Source organism: Prinia subflava, chromosome 18, assembly GCF_021018805.1.
Source record: "Prinia subflava isolate CZ2003 ecotype Zambia chromosome 18, Cam_Psub_1.2, whole genome shotgun sequence".
Classification (NCBI taxonomy): Eukaryota; Metazoa; Chordata; class Aves; order Passeriformes; family Cisticolidae; genus Prinia; species Prinia subflava.
Window position 1 is genome coordinate 13,002,832 of NC_086264.1, and position 18,348 is coordinate 13,021,179.

The following is an 18,348-nucleotide window of genomic DNA, read 5'->3' on the forward strand; positions in this document are numbered from 1 at the left end:
ATAAAGGAGTATAGAGGTAGTATCACATTTATGGAAAATGCAATATTCTTTCAAATAGTTCTCTAAAATCTGTCCTTCACAATATTCCTTAAAATTGAGATGAACTGTTGAAGGAAAAATGCTGCAGTTATTCTTGTACTGTAAAATATTGTTCTGTGTTCCAAACTTCATCAGAAGAGAAAAATTCTATTAAGTGTGCTCATGACATCATCTCTGTTTTTCTGTGGAAAAATGAGGAAATGTTTTTCAGTTTTTTTCTTTGTAAATTTTGTCCCAGGTTGATATGATAGATAAGGGAGGAAAAAAAGTTCCTAAGAAAGACAGTATTTTAATTATATTAAAACAGGATATTGCTTTGTTTTTTCATTGATTTTGCTTTGCTTCCTTCTCAAAGATTTACACTTGAAATAAGAAGTGAATGTGGCGCAAGGATCTGGAAATGGCAAAGCAGTAGAAGTTCATTAATGCAGATATGAATGCGTTCTTGCCACAGAATCAGGCTTTGGTACGAGGAGCTTGGCTGATCCCGTGGCCTTCGTGGGCTTTCCTTGATGCTTTCTGTTCTTAGTCCTGACTCACCAATCATTAACAGCTCAAAATCAGATTGCAGTAAAAATTAAAAATAGAGTCAAGAAGTTCACGATGAACTGTGAAGTAAAGCATTTTTCATCAAGAGATTGATTCCAGGATTGAATCTTCAAATTAGTTTAGAGCCCAAAATGGGCCAGAATTTGATATTGTTCTTGTTGCCTGATCTTTTAGTCAGGGTCAGAAAGATCAAGTAACAGTTCTCTCCTCTCCATACAAATGAAAATTGTGGAAAGAAAAACTTTGAAATGTATTTGATGAGAGGAATAGCTTTGCTTGGCAGTAACCAAAAAATAATTACCTTAGTGATATTACTACACGTATTTTAAATACATTTGAATCAAATGATGGAGTTCTGCTGTGCTCAAGACTCTGGTGGTCAAGTGAAATCCAAATTATTTATTGTAGAGATGGTGAAGGCTCAGCTAGGTAAGCAGAAAATTTGTATTTGTGTTTTCTGTCTCGTGAGTGTGGATCAGTGTGTTGTGGAACGCTTGCTTGAGAAATCCATGTCAGTAAAGACACGCTCTGAGATGACTTTTTTCAGGCAGGAGACAACATTCTCTTACATGCATTCTGTCAGATGTTTCTGAGATACAGCGGGCTGTTCTGCCTGGAATTCTCCAATGGCTGGCCCACTTTAGGATTAGCTGAAACAGAAGAAGGCAGAGGCTTTCATTCTCAGATGTGCTCTGTCCCCTGGAGCAGTTGTTGGCCATCTCTGCCAGTTCTGGGAAGGTGGATCATTAAACTACTTTTCAGATTGTTGGCTGCAAAATGGAACATAAAATTCTGCTCTAGCAGTGATGAGTGGTGAATACAGTGAAGTACAGATCTGTAAACTCCCTGCAAAAAGAGCAGAGGGGCTTTCACCAAGTTTAACTGACCCAGGTTCATAACCCCAGCCATGGGATTGGGTGAGCCCCATCTTCCAGGATCCAGACAAGTGCTTTAGAGTAAGGTGAATGATAATTCTGAAGCACCTGTTTATTGCTTATAGAGATCATAGGGTGATGAGCTCAGATGTAGACACATAATTCACCCTCAATCCCACACTGCAGAACTGTGGAAGTTTGAAAGCTGTAAAAAGGATGAGGCAGTGGTCTTAGAGACTGATTCCTGAGGCAGCATTTTGACAGGAAGATGTCAGCTGCAGAACAGAGGCGAGCTGGCATCCATTTAAAACTTCTCTTGGTGCCATCTGAGAAAAGATTCTTTTTCCATTCTTCAGTCAGAGACAAATAATTTACTACCAAGTTTGTGTTCTTTTCAGTGTCAGCATCAGCTAGGTAGAGTTAAGGAAAAAGATGTGGGAACATTTCTGAGGGATTAAGTTTCAGAGGAGTTTGTGGAAATAAACTACAACACAAAATCCCCATGCCTAAACAAAGCCCCTGGTTTTAGTAGCTGTCACCTCTGTTTTTTACCCTTTCCTCCTCAGTCCCAGCAAGACTCTGCTGTTCCTCCTGATGTCGGTCTTTGAAAAGAACCTGTGAGCACCTTATGGCCCTCTGTGTTCACATTGCCCTGCCTGAAAACTGGTGCAATGTTGTGTAAACTCATTTACATTTTATGAGGGTATTTCTTCACTTTTAGATACTAAAAACTATGGAAGAGGCTAAGTCAGAACCAAAGAAATTTATTCTTTCATGGTAAAAGAAATTTTAAATTAAGGCACTCTGTCCCAAACTCCCTGCTGGTTGTGGAAAGGGAGATGGCACAAGTCACTTAGTGAGCTAGATGATAAATTTTAAATTCCTTTCACAATATTATTTAAATATGTATTTTTTTCAGTCTGAATAATTCCTAACAATCTCGCTTGCCATGACCAGGATTCAATGTTTATTAAACAACTTTCAAAAAGAGATTTTTAGAACTTAGAGGCACACATTCTTTTTGGTCAAATGAGTGATCTCTGTGAATTTTGGGCCTGATAAGCATATTATTTAGTGTAATTAGGCAGTGATCTGAAGAGCAGAACTGTGTAGGAAGCGAATGGTTTGCCTTTCCTAAAGAAACTTCTCTGTGCGTTTGTGTAATGTGAAAGATTTTTCTTGAAAAGGTTAAAAAAAGTTCTAATCAACTTCTGTACATTATGTAGAACTTCATTTTCTAAACTCTGCAAAAGAAAGTTTCATATTTAATGGGAAGTCATGAATTATTCCATTTATTATCTACTTCCTCCTTTCAAAGACATGATCTGGATAAAAGGCGGGGTGAATAATTTCAAAAAATACAATACATTTTTAATGGGAAGGTGCAAACTACAGATTCTCATGACTATTAGCAAGTATAGAGGAAACAGAATTTTACTTGCAAAAACTCATCAAACTCTTGCAAAGATAAAATACATGACATACTTTAATAAAGAAGAACACAGTGAGCTGAAGTTTTTCTTTTTTTATGTAACTTGTTGTTTTTACTAAGTCTGGTCTTACGGTTTTTTAGTGCTTTCATTTCACAATAGTTCAACAATATTTACTACTGAAGATAATGTACAAGCACTACACAACTGACTTCTGGTTTTAAAACACTCCAAAAGGTGAAGCATCTCTAACACACAAAAAGAGACTGAGATAAAGAAAGATTATCTAATCTGCCTTGGTACAGTCATGACTTCCTAATAATTTTCCCAGTGAATCCTGCATTGTGTAAAATCCTCATTTTTCCTTTCTTCTCAATCTGTGTGTGGTCTATTTGTCCTTATCCCACTGAGTAAATTCAGCTGGGGACTTGAATAAGAGATCTAAACAACAGCAAAAGTACTGGAGGCATTGTTGTGTCAATACTGCAATAAATGCAGAGCTTGTATGGCTTGTAAAGGCAGTTGAGAGGTTACAGAAAGTAAATAATGATATTTATCTGTTGTGCACACTGTAAAAGAAACTTGCAGAGAAATAGAACAACTGCTCTGATGTCATGCAAGTCAAAAGGACAGGATTCCACACTCATTTTTCTACTTCTCAGTCCATCAGGTCAGCTCTGAAATAAAGGAGGGAAGTTGAGAAATACTTCATTTTGATAGTCAGTAGTCCATAAAATAGGGTTGGAATTCCCTTTGGTTAAGGAACATTATTAATCTAGAAAGAAAAGCAGAAAGATTAATGAAGTTAATGTTTTTTTCTGATTATGCTGGAAATAATCACAGGTGTGTGTACTTTTGTATGATGAACATTTTTATAAGGGTAGAACTTTTATCTTTATTTTTAGTGTTTTCTTTGCATTTATGTTTAGGGACAGAATGTTTCAAAAGTTCATTACTAAATTTATATTTCCATTTTCTGGGTTAATGAGGATTCTTAATTATTACAGCGCTTACATTCATTTTAAAACACTTTTTCTCTGTCATCCTTTGATGTTTATAATTGATTAATTTTTCATTTTATGTAGCTTTGAACAAAAGGGAGTTCAATATAAGTGTTCTGTGCAGGATCCTACTGACAGGGTGTGTATCCCCCTTTGATTTCGTGATTTAGGTTAAAGTGTGGCTTGACAACAACCCAGTGACTGAGGCAGCACGTGAAAAACACTGCACTGCTAGAGCTGAAAGTTCTTGTACCTATATATATATTGTATAAAGTAGCTACATCTCTTTTATATATTATTTTCATCCTTCTATCAATAGTTCTGGATAGCTCCATAAAGCTTTCCTCCTTTAAAAAATCTGTATTGTTACAAGTCCAAGTGACGTTCTTCCCTCCCACAACGTGTACAAATTTTCGTGCAGTATTTTCTATTTATAATTAGAATAGGGAATCCTTTCTATAACATCTGGAGGGTTGTGGATTTTATTCTTTTTTGTATAGAGGACATTAGCTATTTCAAGTTTGTAATTTGGAATTAAAAAGCAGGCATCCCACCCCAATTTAATTTAACACTCAGCCTTAGTAGTAAAATATTCTGAAGTGTAAGCTGTCTATTACTGCTTAATGGCATTTACTGTACTGTCATATCTTTTTTTAATGAGCTTACTATAGTCTACAATTTAACATATTACCATCCAGTAAATATTTCATTAAAAGAAAAGTATTTAAACGGACAGTCTTTATGGCAGGATTCAAGAGGCTGTGCCCTGACACAGTGAATTCGCTTTGTAGCAGTAGCAGGACGTGGTGCTGCAGTGTGCCAAGGGCTTCACTTCCCCAAATACCTATAGTTATTTTTACTATATACTATATACTATACACGATATACTATATACTATATATATACTATATACTATATACCATATACTATATATTATATATTATATACTATATATATATGCTATATACTATATACTGTATACTATATACAAATATACTATATACTATATACAAATATACTATATTTATTTTACTTAATGCATATATTTTTCAAATTTTAGCGAGGAAATGTTGATATTTCCATGTTTATGTGGTTTTTTGCATATAGGTTAAGCAAAGTAGCTAAGTGCTCCCATACTTTATGTAATCTTAATTTTCTTGTAGATTTATAGACAGGAACTGGGGAAGTAAAATAAATTTGTTTAAATAAAGTTAAGCAAAAATATCTTTATTATTTTTTCATAATTTTGTGATGCTTATCTAAGGCATTTATATCAGTCATTGGCTTGCCAACTGCAGAAGGAAATCCCAAGTGGATGAAACCTATTTGAATACAGTTTTTAAACATTATAATAATTGGTAGAGTAATTATTTTACACTGGGAGTACACTTTAATATTTTATGTACTCTCGTTGCTTAATCCATGCCATTTTGTTCATTACAAAATGGGATTGCTGCAGTACAGTGTAAGTGCTTGTATTGTAATCAGTAGCTGGAATTAACTGGAAGTATTATTAAGCCCTAAAAAATCTAAAGGTATGAAAGCTAATATTTATATTTATTTATTTATATAGAAATCTGCAATCTGAAAATAATAGTCTTCTGGATTTATTTTGTATATCTGTAATTGACCAAATCAGACAGGAGGCATGGAGCATTAAGCTCCTGATAAATTATTCTGTTATGGTGTAGTGACTATTTTGATTATTTCTGCCACCAGTTCCCACCTCTTGGCCTCTTCATTTCCTTTTGCTGTCCTCTCTTGCAGAGCACAGGGTAGAATGCAAATAGCCTTACTGTGGAGGATTTTAAGTAAAGGAGAATGTTATGTGATGCTGTGCTGCTGTCCCAGCATTGCTTACGGCTCTTGTACAAGTGTAATACCATAATACAGGAAAGTCCTTGAGACTGGAACAGCAGTGTAATTTCATTAATCTCCCTGAACACTTCATATTTATTGTTCTTGCGCTGGTAAAGGCAGATTAGAATCAGATTCCCGTGATTTCTCTGCGTGACTCTAGATTGTTTTGGAATAGCCATGATAGTGCAAAAAGAAATCCATATGAGAAAATTACTGAAGCAGCTGTACAGTTTAGGAAAAAATCAGAATGTCTGTAGCAATATCCAGGTACCCTTAAATTAAGCACAGTGTTAACAGCAGCAGAGTCTTTTCAGGCTCACAGATCCACGTTCAGTGAGCAGCTCCCTCCACCCGTGTGATATTACACGGCACAAAATCAGCACCTGTACCAAGGGTCCATGAAATGGCAACTCCAACTTCTGGTGATTTATTTGGTGCTGGAAACTCTTGTGACACACAACCCCCATCATGACACACAGAATCTCACAGATTTTTGAACCCTTTCTGATGGAGCACTGCATCCCACTGGATCTGGTGTAGGACCAGATCCACATGGGGCTCACTGCCCAGCCCGTGTAAATAAACATTTAGCAACACCAGCAGGTAGCAGAATGACAGAAATGAGCTCACAGGCAGAGGATCGGGGCATCTTAGCATCACCTGGCTCTGTGGTGTTGTTTCATGCAGGAAAAAACCCAAACAATTCTGCTTTAAACTAAAACCAGATTAATCCATATCTTTTTTTTAACCATAAATACATAGAGATGCTCCAAATATCATTTAAAAAATAGTTTGCTTCAAAACAATCCACCTGAAACCTTTTTCTGTGGCGCGATCTCATGACCACCCTGTGGAAGGGAGGACTTGGGGTTCGCAGTCACATCGCATCCAGTTTGAAAATGAAACCCGGCCGACCTTACAGGGCTGACACATTCCAGGGCTTGCAGGCCACCGTGCGGGCCGGGCCAGCGCCTTGGTGGCCCGGTGCCCGGTGCTCTGTGCCCGGTGTCCCTCGCCCCGTTCCCGGTGCCGGTGCCCGGCCGTGCCCTTTACCGTGCCCGGTGCCGTGTGCCCGGTGCCCAGTGCCGGTGCCCGGCCGTGCCCTTTGCGGTGCCCGGTGCCGGTGCCCGGCCGTGCCCTTTGCCGTGCCCGGTGCCCCGTTCCCCGTGCCCGGCCGTGCCCTTTGCCGTGCCCGGTGCCCCGTTCCCCGTGCCCGGCCGTGCCCTTTGCCGTGCCCGGTGCCCCGTTCCCCGTGCCCGGCCGTGCCCTTTGCCGTGCCCGGTGCCCCGTTCCCCGTGCCCGGCCGTGCCCTTTGCCGTGCCCGGTGCCGTGTGCCCGGTGCCCCGTTCCCCGTGCCCGGCCGTGCCCTTTGCCGTGCCCCGTGTGGCGCTCCCCGCCTGCAGTTTCCCGCATTTCCAGTAGATGCCCCCAGAGACCATCGAACCCCGCACGTCTCCGCTCCGAGCACAGCCCAGGGCACGCACGCTGCTCTCCTTTCGCCCCTGGAGGTAACAGCATCCATCAAAGGAAACCTCAACTCAGACGAATGCACAAAAACAAACTCGCTCCTTTAACAATAAACCATCATTTATTAGCCAGCAAGGTTCAAAAGTGTTCAGTGTAAGGTTGCACTAATGCCAACTGTGGGGTTTTATAAAATAAACCACATAATCGTAGAATACCCTGAGTTGGAAGGAACCGTAGGTGTCAGGTTGTGATAGTGATATTAGAAATCAAGTGATCTTCAGTTATCTAAAACATGAGTTGTTCTGCTTAGCCTCACATTTTACATGCTTCGTGTAAAAGCAGGATGGAAAGTGTTTCGTGTTTTGAGGACTGAGGACTCACAGTTTATCTCAAGGTGCCATGAAAAGTTTACTGCTCTCACCTACACCACGCCTCTGTTCAAAAGAAGTGTTTGATGGAGAAAAAAGGGACCCTGGAATTTTCATCTGGAAACACTTTGATAACTGTAACAATTTTAGATTTCATTGCAGTGTCAAGCTGTTTTAGGTGATACAAATACCATTTATCGCTATAATACCATTAATCTCTTGCCCAGTTTTATTGTTAGTGTGTGATCAGTCACTTGTGGCTTATAGATTAGAGAAACTTAAGGAAATAACAGTATTATTATTGTGTGCTTTGTGCATTATAACTGAGATGACTTTTATTTTTATTCCACTAAATTTGAAGGGGTTTACAGAAGCTAGCTTCATTGCTTGTGTGCTAAAATCAGTCCTCTTTGCCTCAGAAAAAATGTGCCCTGCACAGTAGGATTACCTCAGCATTATTTCAATTTCTCAATTAATTGGGATGGGATTTATCAAAACACTCTTGACACTGGTTTTTTAAAATTACATGTTTAACTGTATGCTTTGTTTTCCTGTACTGGTTTGCTAATAATGCTTTCTTGTGGGCAAAATGTGCTTTGATTCAAGTAAAACACATCAGCCTACAGAAAATAGCACGTTACGTGGACACAGTGTTTCTATTTGTATGAATACAGTTCTGTGCTCAGTGAGTGGTAAAAATTCCCTCAATGACATTTTGGGTAGCGACTGCTGAGATCTTTTAGCACTACTTCCTTTTTTACTTCAGTGCCTCTCCTGATCTAATGCATATACACACAAACACATATGGATCCCATTGCATAAATAAACAGGCATGGATTGTTATTCCACTTCTCAGAGTTATATCACTGCAGGGTTCAGGCCTAGGCCTTTGGAAGTTGGTAGGAATTTTTTACCTATGCTCTTCAGGGTGTGGTTATTTTCTTTTTATTTATTACATAGAATTTTTAAACATGAAACAAAAAGGTGTTCCATATAAAAAATAAAAAAATAAAAATATATTGCATAGTATTAGGATAGCATCCTTAGAGTATTTTGAAGCTATATACTGTACATTTGGTATATGTCAAATATAGCATAATCTAGCAAATTAAATTTTAAATGTTCAAACATATTTCTCATATACTTTTATAAGATAAATGTTGTAAATTTTTGTAGTGCAGAATAGATATATCTTTTCCCTTATCTGTGGGAGCAATACCCTTTATACCAAACACCACCTAAAGAATACCAGTGTGTTTTTTACCGTGTTTTCAATGGATTTATTGGCATTTATTGATTATTGCCATGTTTGCTTCCCTAGGCCATGGCATCTGCAATCAGGTTTTAGCAGATCTCTTTTTGAGCAGGGTAATAATGCCCACTCCCTGCTGCGGAACTGCACAGGTCTCTTCTGAAAGCTGCTGTAGTTATCCGCACTTATTTGGCGAGGTGGAGAACAGAACACAGGTTTAAAGGCTTCAAACGTGCCTTTCTTATTCCCAGTTACAGGAACTCCTACAAGAAGAACATCTGCATCGCCATGCTGCGCCAGGGTTATCACAAGTCCTTCAGCGAGCTGCTCGCTCTGATCCAGCAGGGACATGCCCTGAGGGAGGCCGCGGGGCCCGGCTCGGCCATATGGCACGAGCGGTCCCTGGAGGAGCAGCCCGACAAGCTGGATCGGCTCTACCACCTCCTGACCGCGGCCGAGGCGGCGCGGCGAGCAGGTACCGGGGCACCGGGGAGCGGGGCAGCAGCGCCCGGGGAGCGAGCCCCCAGTGCCCGGGGAGCGAGCCCCCAGTGCCCGGGGCACCGGGGCCGCCAGCGCCCCGGGGAGCGAGCCCCCAGCGCCCCGGGGAGCGGAGCCCCCAGCGCCCGGGGCAGCGGGGCCAGCAGCGCCCGGGGAGCGAGCCCCCAGCGCCCCGGGGAGCGGAGCCCCCAGCGCCCGGGGCACCGGGGCCAGCAGCGCCCGGGGAGCGAGCCCCCAGCGCCCGGGGCACCGGGGCCGCAGGGCCGCCAGCGCCCCGGGGCACCGGAACGGGAGCGAGCCCCCAACGCCCGGGGAGCGGAGCCGCCAGAGCCCCGCGGAACTCCCAGAGTGTTTCATATCCGCATTGAAACGCTCAGCCTCAGTCAGCTGAGCTGGATTCATAGAATAAATGTTTAGGAGCTACAGATATCAGCAGAGGTTTGGTGAAGGAAGAGGAAAAAATAAAGGGAAAAACGTGTAGAGTGCATTCTGATCTCATCACAAATCTTTAATGTATTTATAGCTTTGATAACGTCTCAATTATTTTCTCATAGTTTCACTATTTATTATATCTTCCTCTATTGATTTGGGTAGCTGGTTTTGTATTAGAACAATTTAATAGGTGAAATGCTGTTTCACACAGTAATAGTTTTATAAATCTGTTTTTATTAAATACCCTGTCTGCTAACTGTGTTTGGATTTGTGACTGACTTAAAAAGGATTGTGAACACGTCAAATAAAATACAGCACACAGATGTAACATGCCACCTGTGAATTACTAGATATTAGTGAAGACATAACTCCAAATTACTGTATTTTCTCTATTGCCTACTATTTACTAAGCACTCACATTTATCATTTCCTTTTACTATAAATAGTAACATAACTTACTCCATCTTTCTCCATTGGAATAATTGTAGGGATGGAGGCAGATAAACCTCTAACTGAATCCTGTTTCATAGCTGAGTTGATTTCACTGTAGTTGTCTTGTTTCAAGTTGAATTTTGGTTATTACAAATATGAAAGCCTACAGTAAAGCCTGTGAGTTGGTAATCTAAACTTTTTGACTGAAATTTAGAAATACAAGCTTCATTTCAAAAAAGGAACAGCAGAAGAAACCCTTTTGGCACTTCCAAAAATGTTAATTTCAAATGTTTAGTTTATATTTGCCATGAAAGCCAAGATTGTGGGGTTTTATTTAATTCACTGTAATTGTGGTAATTTAATTCACTGTAATTCTTGACACGAAGTCCAGCCAGCATAATTGGAAGGCACCTTCAGCTTTGCCTGGAGTGTGACTAAACCCTGAATAGGCACCCCTGTATCTCGCAGAAGATGAGGGGGAAGGTTTGGTTCTTGGACTGCCCTGACAGGAGCATTCTGCCAATATTTGATGGTCAAAACTTCTGGACATGGCTTATCTTGATGGGCCTGCTCCCTGCAGCCACGAGAGGAGAACACTTTGCCTGGCTCAGTGCATGGATTTCTCAGTGTTACAGAAGTGGCAAGAGGCTCCCAGAGAGGCAAAGGCATTGCCAAAGTGCAGTTCCTGCCCTGCTGGGGTTCCCAAACTGCACCTCAGTGTCCCTTGCACTGCTGAGGTGTCCAGCTGAGCACAGCAAACACGCAGACAGGGATTTGGGTGATCCTGTGATCCACGCACAGCCTTGCTTGGCGAGGGAGCAGCTCTAGAGAAGAGCCCAGGGCAGAGGTTGAGTGGGACGATCAGGGGCTGTGGCTGAGGTGCACCTCAAGAGATCCTGATTCAGAGCAGGGAATACCCCTGTGTTTAATAAATGGGGTGCCATGTTTAAACTCGAGTTGAAAGGTTGGGTTTTTTACATCTCTGTTTAACAGAAAGCTCTCAGGAACGTTTGGTAGGATAACTCTCCTTTTGTACATATACACTCAATTAGCAAGTTGTTTTTCTTTTTTTTTTTTTTTTTTTTTTATTGACAGATACCTAAAAATGACTTGTCTACATGTATTTTATAATCAGTTGTAGAGAACTTACTCTACAAAATCAGAGAGTTCAAAGCTTTAATATCTGAACTACTTCTTAGAGATTTTATAGAGGAGAGTATTTACCTATTCCTGTGTTCCTCTCCTGGGAATGTAAAAGTTCACTTCCACTAACTCTGACATGCAAGCTTTGCCACTGTAACAATAACACCAATTAACTTCTTGATCAGACTTTGAACCCAGAAGACAATTTTAAAACTGGGTTTTGGGGTCTGTTTTCTGACCTGGTCAGGCAGTGGCAGGGACACGTTGTCTTTGTGCACTTCTCATTGTTATGCAGCGGCAGGACCGTCCTCAGAGGGTCACACCAAAGTTCATTCAATCAAAGCCGTGGCAGGAGCTGGAGTCCGCCCCGGGTCACTTCCAGCCCTGGGGATTTGTAGGGCACTACCTGAAGTTATTTATGTAATTCTGTGTCACATGAGTGCCTTGATACTTTGCAGCAATGATTTCAGAGGAGCAGGTTTGTATCCAGCATGTCTGTATACAATGATGATCCAATTATCTCTTCTCATTTGTATGCATCCTCTGGTATCTGTGACTTATGGGTGGTGCAATTTACAGTCATTAAACTCATCCTTTTGGAAGTCGGATTTCCCCCAATTCTTCGTGTAGATAACAGAGGAAGAGAATTTAACTGCAGCTTTTGATTACAGTGTTTTGATATGGTTATCGTAGTTTTAAAACACTTGGGAAAAATCTGGACTGTGAGATGTTGCCTCTGCTGAAAAGATTTATTTTTCCCAGTTCGTTTCTGTGTGTGTTCCATACCCAGAATTAAGAATTAAGAGGGGGAGAGTCCCAGGGAAATGGGTGCAATTTCAATTTGTCTTTCATTTCTAAGAGTGTTAAGGTACTAAACATGGGAATATACATGAAAACTCAAACCCTCTCTTATAAGTCCTACTTTGAACATCTAAAATGGTATGAATTTCTGGATTGTGTTTGCAGAGTGTTCTTTTTTGTTCTTAATCTCCATCAACACAGCTGCTACCTCAGAGGTCCGAGGTTTGGAAAGCCCTTAGGCCTTTTCAGGGCCCAGAGGCTCAGACAAATGCTTCTCCAGTCTCACTCTGACTTCTCTTTTGACTAGCCACTGTTTTATCCAGGTTCTGTGTGTTTTATTGAAATGAATTTTGGTTTTAGACACAGAAATGAGAACAAAAATACGTTTGGTGCCTGATTTTTAAGGTTATCATTTTCCTCTTGTATTTCTCTGAGTGAACACGTAGCAGAACTTGATGGCATTTGAATGGTGGAAATAGAAGTAGCTCTTAATTTTCATTATGATTATTGCTATAACATGCAAAGTTTCTGAACGCTGATGGTAATCTAACCTTTTTATTGTGATTTTTGTTTTTAAAGGGCACTATGAGAAGGTGTATGATAACCAGCTCAGCTTGGCCTACTGTTTCAGTGACCCTGAGGACAAATGGTTACGTGACTATTTCTATGAGCAGAGCTATAGCACTGCTCAGTCAGTAGAGATTGATGGTGGGAAGAGAAAGGCACAGGCGTGTGTGAACATGGGCATCATCGAGGAGGAGCAAGGTAAGGCACTGGCAGCATCCAGCTGCTTTCCATGGCAGCTGGAGTTACCAAGACTGGATTAAAAGAGCTGTGAATGTGTGGTTCTCTAAGGTTTAATCCCGCTTTCAGTTTAACAGGCTATATTTGTGTTCTTTTTAAAATGACCTTGTGGTTCTCTTGAGCACAAGTGAGTGCCACATTGGTGTTTGCCTCAGGCTTAGACCTCTCCACAAGCTCCATTCCTCCACCCTTGAGCTGTGAGTCTCTGAAATGAGAAGATATTCATAGAAATAACTAGAATCACACAACAGCCCAGGCTCTGAGGGAGCTGGACAGATGATCTGATCCAATCTTTCCTGGCAAAGGGAGCCTCAGTGAGGTTATTTTAGCACCTTGTCAGTCGCATCTTAAAACCCTGCGGTGATGGGGGCGGTACCACATCCCCGGAGAGTTGTTCTCACTGTGAACAGCACTGCTTTCTTATAGCCAGGTGAGCCTTGTTTGTGGATTTAAAACCATCCCTTACCTCTCGTGGCACAGGGGTTTGTGTGTGGATGGCAGTCTGAGTGTAAAAAGTGTTTTCCTCTGTTTGCATAAAGTCATTTTGTGGTGTGGGAAGACAAACAAAAAGTGAGCCTCAAATAACTGAGTAAAACCTGTCTTCTAGTCTGTAAGTGTACTGCATGGCTAACTATTGCTTAAATATGTAAGATTTGTGTAGCACTATGGGTTTGTTTCTAAATTTGACTGGGTTGAAACAATTCCAACTCTGAACTTCAGGTTGCCATTGTATAATATTGCATCAGTATTAATGGTGTTACAAGTAAAATTTTAATTCTCTTTTTTTTTTTCAGTTATTTATAATTTGGTAATTAATTTGGGAACCAAATTAGTCAGATTCCCAAGTCTCTGGGGTGTATCTACAGGAATAAATGTAAACATCTGGTCCCAGTTCTTTTCAGTTCTCTCATCCAACAGTGTATTTTTCATTCCTTGGGAAAGGAAGCTGTCTATATATGCTTAGGACTGATTGCTTGGGAGTATAAAGTTAAACATGGACTTGTAAAGATTGCTGTTTGCCTTGGAAGAAAATCAATAAATTTGCTGAGTAATTTTTGTGTAATCAAATTTAAAGTTCTTTGACTTTCAGCCTGGTCCCTGTCCTAAAGGCTGGATATAACCTGGTGTTCATTAATCTTCAAAGCTAAATATTTGAGGTGTCAGTGGTGTGGATTTGAGTCCTGATGTTTGGATGCAGGCCATTAGCAGCTGCCAGAAAGGGAAAGAAAACAAAAATAAGTGAGTAGCCTGCTACAGACACAAATGGAATGTTCTGCTTGGAGCAAACATGACTTTAATGGCATTTCTTCACAGAATGAGATTTTTAACCTCTTCCCTAAAATACTCTCCCTGTAAAATGAGGTCTGAAGCATTCATTGATTATTGTAGGAGTGCTCAGATTTTGATACTGTTCAATTAGCTGTGCTACACCCCTGGTTTGTCTTTCCTCAGAGGGCTGATAAAAAGTCATTTTATTACTTTAGTTACTCATTATTTTACTTTAGTTACTCATTTCTTACTTATTTTTTCATGTAGCTCTTTAATGCGCTGATGTCACTTACAGATACTGAAAACGCAATGACAGAACACATTTTTCTCACGTTAAATCCAGAATTACTCTTCCAAATAAGCACAGGCTTTGTGATAGAACCTCTGTGAAGGTTCTGATTATGTTTAAGGGGCATTTCACAGAGTGGCTGGGTTGGAGGGAACCTCTGAAGATCACCTGGTCCTGCTGAAGCAGCTACACCTGGAGCAGCTACACCTGGAGCAGCTACACCTGGAGCAGCTACACCTGGAGCAGGTTGCACAGGTTGCTTTGAGTTACAAAGCTCAACTATTAATTACTGGATATATTTGCTGAACAACAACTTCAAGATGGTTCACCACAGCTCTTGGTTTTGGACATAAAAAATCTAAACTGTTTATTTTCTCGTTTTTAGTCAAGAAAATCTTGCAGAGAATCCATTCTTACTAAGAAATTGTTGATTTTGTATTTTGAATTGTTTATGGCTAGTGTGTTTTTTAATTGAAAACTGTAATGTATAAATAATTGAGAGAAACTCAGCATAAATTCATGAGTATCTATGCAGAGGAAATATGCACGTTTAAGCAGAATTCCCCCAATTGGTTTGCCTTTGGGCAGAAATAATTTATATTCAGATATAAAAAAGAGAATGTTAATATTGCAAAATGAAGTACTAAAAAGGTTTAAAAAGGCAAAAGTTAAAACTGCTTATGAAATTCCATATACTTTTGTGTGTGCACAATTTGCAACTTTATTTACATAAAAATCCAGTTTCTTTCTGGGAGATTCCTAAGTGTAGCCAGAATAAATTCACCTGTGAAGTGAATTTCCCTTTCCCACCCATGGTCACTCCCACTTTCCTGGCCCAACTCTTCAAGTGGAGAATCTTTTAGTTCTGCTACAACACCTGGGGACAGGTCTTGCTTTCTAATAAACTCTTCAAAATATTCACAGCAGTGCACAGGTGCTGATTCCAAACTCTGCCATTTGCACTGTCATTAAAAGTTTTGACATATGAAAAAAAGATCCTGAATTAGTTTCCATTCCTAGGTGTCAGTGATTGTAAAGTTCATTTTCAAGTCTGTAAAAAGGCTATGGCTGTTTACTTGAGCTATGAAAGATATAACAGGAATATTTTAGAAAAAACATTTGATGTGTGCTTGAATATAATGCATACTCAGGTGAGCTGTTTATATAGATACTTCTGTAGGAATCGTATGCTAAATATTTTTGGTATCCAATATTGCTCTGTTTGCTTTATGTGCATGTTCATAACACTATGACATTTAATGAAGAGATCTTTTTAAAGTATTGATAGCCACGAGTAAATTATACTGTGTTTGATCTGTGTTAAAGATTCAAAGTCCAAGATATTTGAATAGAACTTAGAATAAAAATGTAATTAGGTTACATCCCTAAAGTCTGATATATCTTTAAACAAGACTGCAAATGAAACTTTATTAAAACTTCAAATGAATTATTTCTTTGCTTTTTTAAATTCTTTTTCCCTCTCTTCTCTTTCATGTCTATTACTGACATTGCTGCTTGTATTTTACCTGTCCTTTCCAAGGTATTTTAATTATTTACTGCTTAATGACTAGTACTGAGCTGAAGCTGCCCTCTCACTCACAGGGGTTTTTTTCTTTGCTTCAAAGCTTTGAGAGGTGTTGGAATACTGGACTGGCAGTTGTCATCACAAACTTTCCTGGAGGCAGTGTTTCCTTTCAGTAATTGATAAAGGAGGCTCTTTCCAGAGGTGCCTTTCCAGGACCACTGAGAGCTGCCAGGGTTGTGTGTCCTCAGCCATTGCCAATAATCTGGAGAAGCCATAGCTAAAAGAAACTGTTAATAAAAATATATCTTATTCTTCAGAGAATCGGTCAGGTTGGCTGGGATCTTAGCAGGTCATTAATCCAGCTGCACTTCTGAAGTAAATCATCTGCACCACGGAGCAGCTCCAGTGCTGCAACGCTGCATTTGGTAATAAATGCATTATTGGAAGCTCTGAATAGTAAGGGGAACTGGGTGGAATCTGAATAAAATGTAAACACTGCCAAAAAAAGGTGTTTAAAGCAAGGCAAGCATTTGGCATGTCTTAGCAAAAGAAGTAATTTAGTGAAACTAATCTGCTTCAGTGTCACTTTCTCTATTTAAAAAATAATGATCGTATTAATCTTTGAGGTTAAATACTAATATAACTTGTTTTCATAATTTCTATTGAAATTAAAAAACTCTTAAGCCCTGAAGAGCAGAATTGCAAAGTATGTGCCATTCATCCCTGAGTTTTCTGCTCCCTTCCCTTTTTGCATTTGGATTTCCACCCATAGACATTGGCTAATGCTCAACATTGTTTGCAATGTTGTCCTTCAGATTCAAATTTATATATATCAAAAAGTGTTTATTTATATACAATCAAACAAATCAGAAGGCAGCGTCCGACAAATGCTGCTTTCATAGAATATGTTAACCTAAAAAGATACAGGAATTTTAATTGTAAACCAGAATTTTGCATCTCGGTTCATTTGAATATGAATGTAATACAGACAAGTTAGTGGAATTTTTATCTGGGACCTGTTTTGTTGTCATTTTTTTTGCCCTTTGGTGGTCCACAGTACAGCATTCCCAAAGCAGATGTCATTTCAGCTGCCTGTGGGAAATCCTCCTGTTTGCAGCCCAGGAGTGCTGGCAGCAGCAGGAGGAGGGATTAGAGAGCAGCCAGGAAAGGCAGCGTTACCCCCACCCTGTGCGGGGCTGTGGGAGAACCCCTGAGGCCACCAGTCCTTTCCAGAGCAGGTTTGATGTCCTGGTGTGCTGCAGGTTTGTGCAGGTGTATTTGGAGTGCTTGAGCTCAAGGCAAGGAGTACAGGTCCTCAGAGGACAGAACTACAAATGCTCCAATGCTCACTGGATTGCTACACTTGGGATTTTCTTTTCAGACAACACACGTTTGTTTAAGTAGTGTAAACAGAAATAATGTATCATCCTCTGCAGTGCAGTACACAGGACTGGCCTGGCACTCCTTCAGCCAGGGAAGGAAGATAAAATGCTGTCCTTTTGCACTGCAGTCACTCCAGTGCTACATCTCAAGCTCAACTTGCCTTTCCTCTCTTCCTTTCTCCTTTCTGTCCTCGAGTGCTCTGCTCAGGCATGGCTTCAGCTGGCCTTAGGCAGCTTGGACTCCAGTAAGACCTACTGGAGTGTTGGAGACTGGAGGAATGGCCAGAATCCCCTGTGTGAGCCAGGGTGCTCATTGGAGTGTTCCTATGAACTGCCTACGTCATTTGGCTAAAGCTCATGGTGGAGTCTTTCTGAAAAGGAAAGAAATCAGCTTCTCTAATGTAAATTAATGTAAGGCTTTATCCATTATCTTAGGAATACTCACGTTGATTGCTGGCTGATGGTTGGATTTGTTTGAGATGGGTGTTGGACAGTTATGGAACTGCAAATTTTTATCTTAAATCACTTCCGCAATTTTTCTCTTGCTTTTCCAGCTGGCACGTGAATTGAGGTTATTGTATGTGAGAGCTGTCCCAGTGGCTTCTTTACAGTTCTTTACACCTCAGGGGTGCAAGGTGGCTCAGCTGAATGAGAGGAGTTGCTGAATGAGAGCTGTGTTTTACAGTTCCTGTGAACACACCCCTGTGAAACACTTTGTACCAATCTCTGTGGCAGTCTACTCCAGCAGGAGTAGGGCTGTCATAACTGCACATAGAAACTGAGCACAACACACGGAGTTCAAGCAGTTAGACTGAAATGGAAGCAGTTATCTTTTGAAAGATAATGGCATTTTTGGTTTTCATTGCCTTTAACCGATGCTTCAACCATATTTTGTGTTCTCATTGTGTAATGAAAATAACTGATGGCAAAAG

General features: G+C 40.4%; 1 protein-coding gene across 1 annotated transcript in view; it reads left to right on the forward strand.

Annotated features, from left to right (window-relative positions):
- TTC29 (tetratricopeptide repeat domain 29) overlaps nucleotides 1-18,348 on the forward strand; it is a 78,689-nt gene that overhangs the window by 5,675 nt on the left and 54,666 nt on the right. Inside the window, exons 4-5 of the mRNA XM_063415255.1 lie at nucleotides 9,093-9,316; nucleotides 12,727-12,912. Of these exons, the coding sequence (XP_063271325.1) occupies nucleotides 9,093-9,316; nucleotides 12,727-12,912 (410 nt within the window). The remainder of the gene's footprint in view (nucleotides 1-9,092; nucleotides 9,317-12,726; nucleotides 12,913-18,348) is intronic.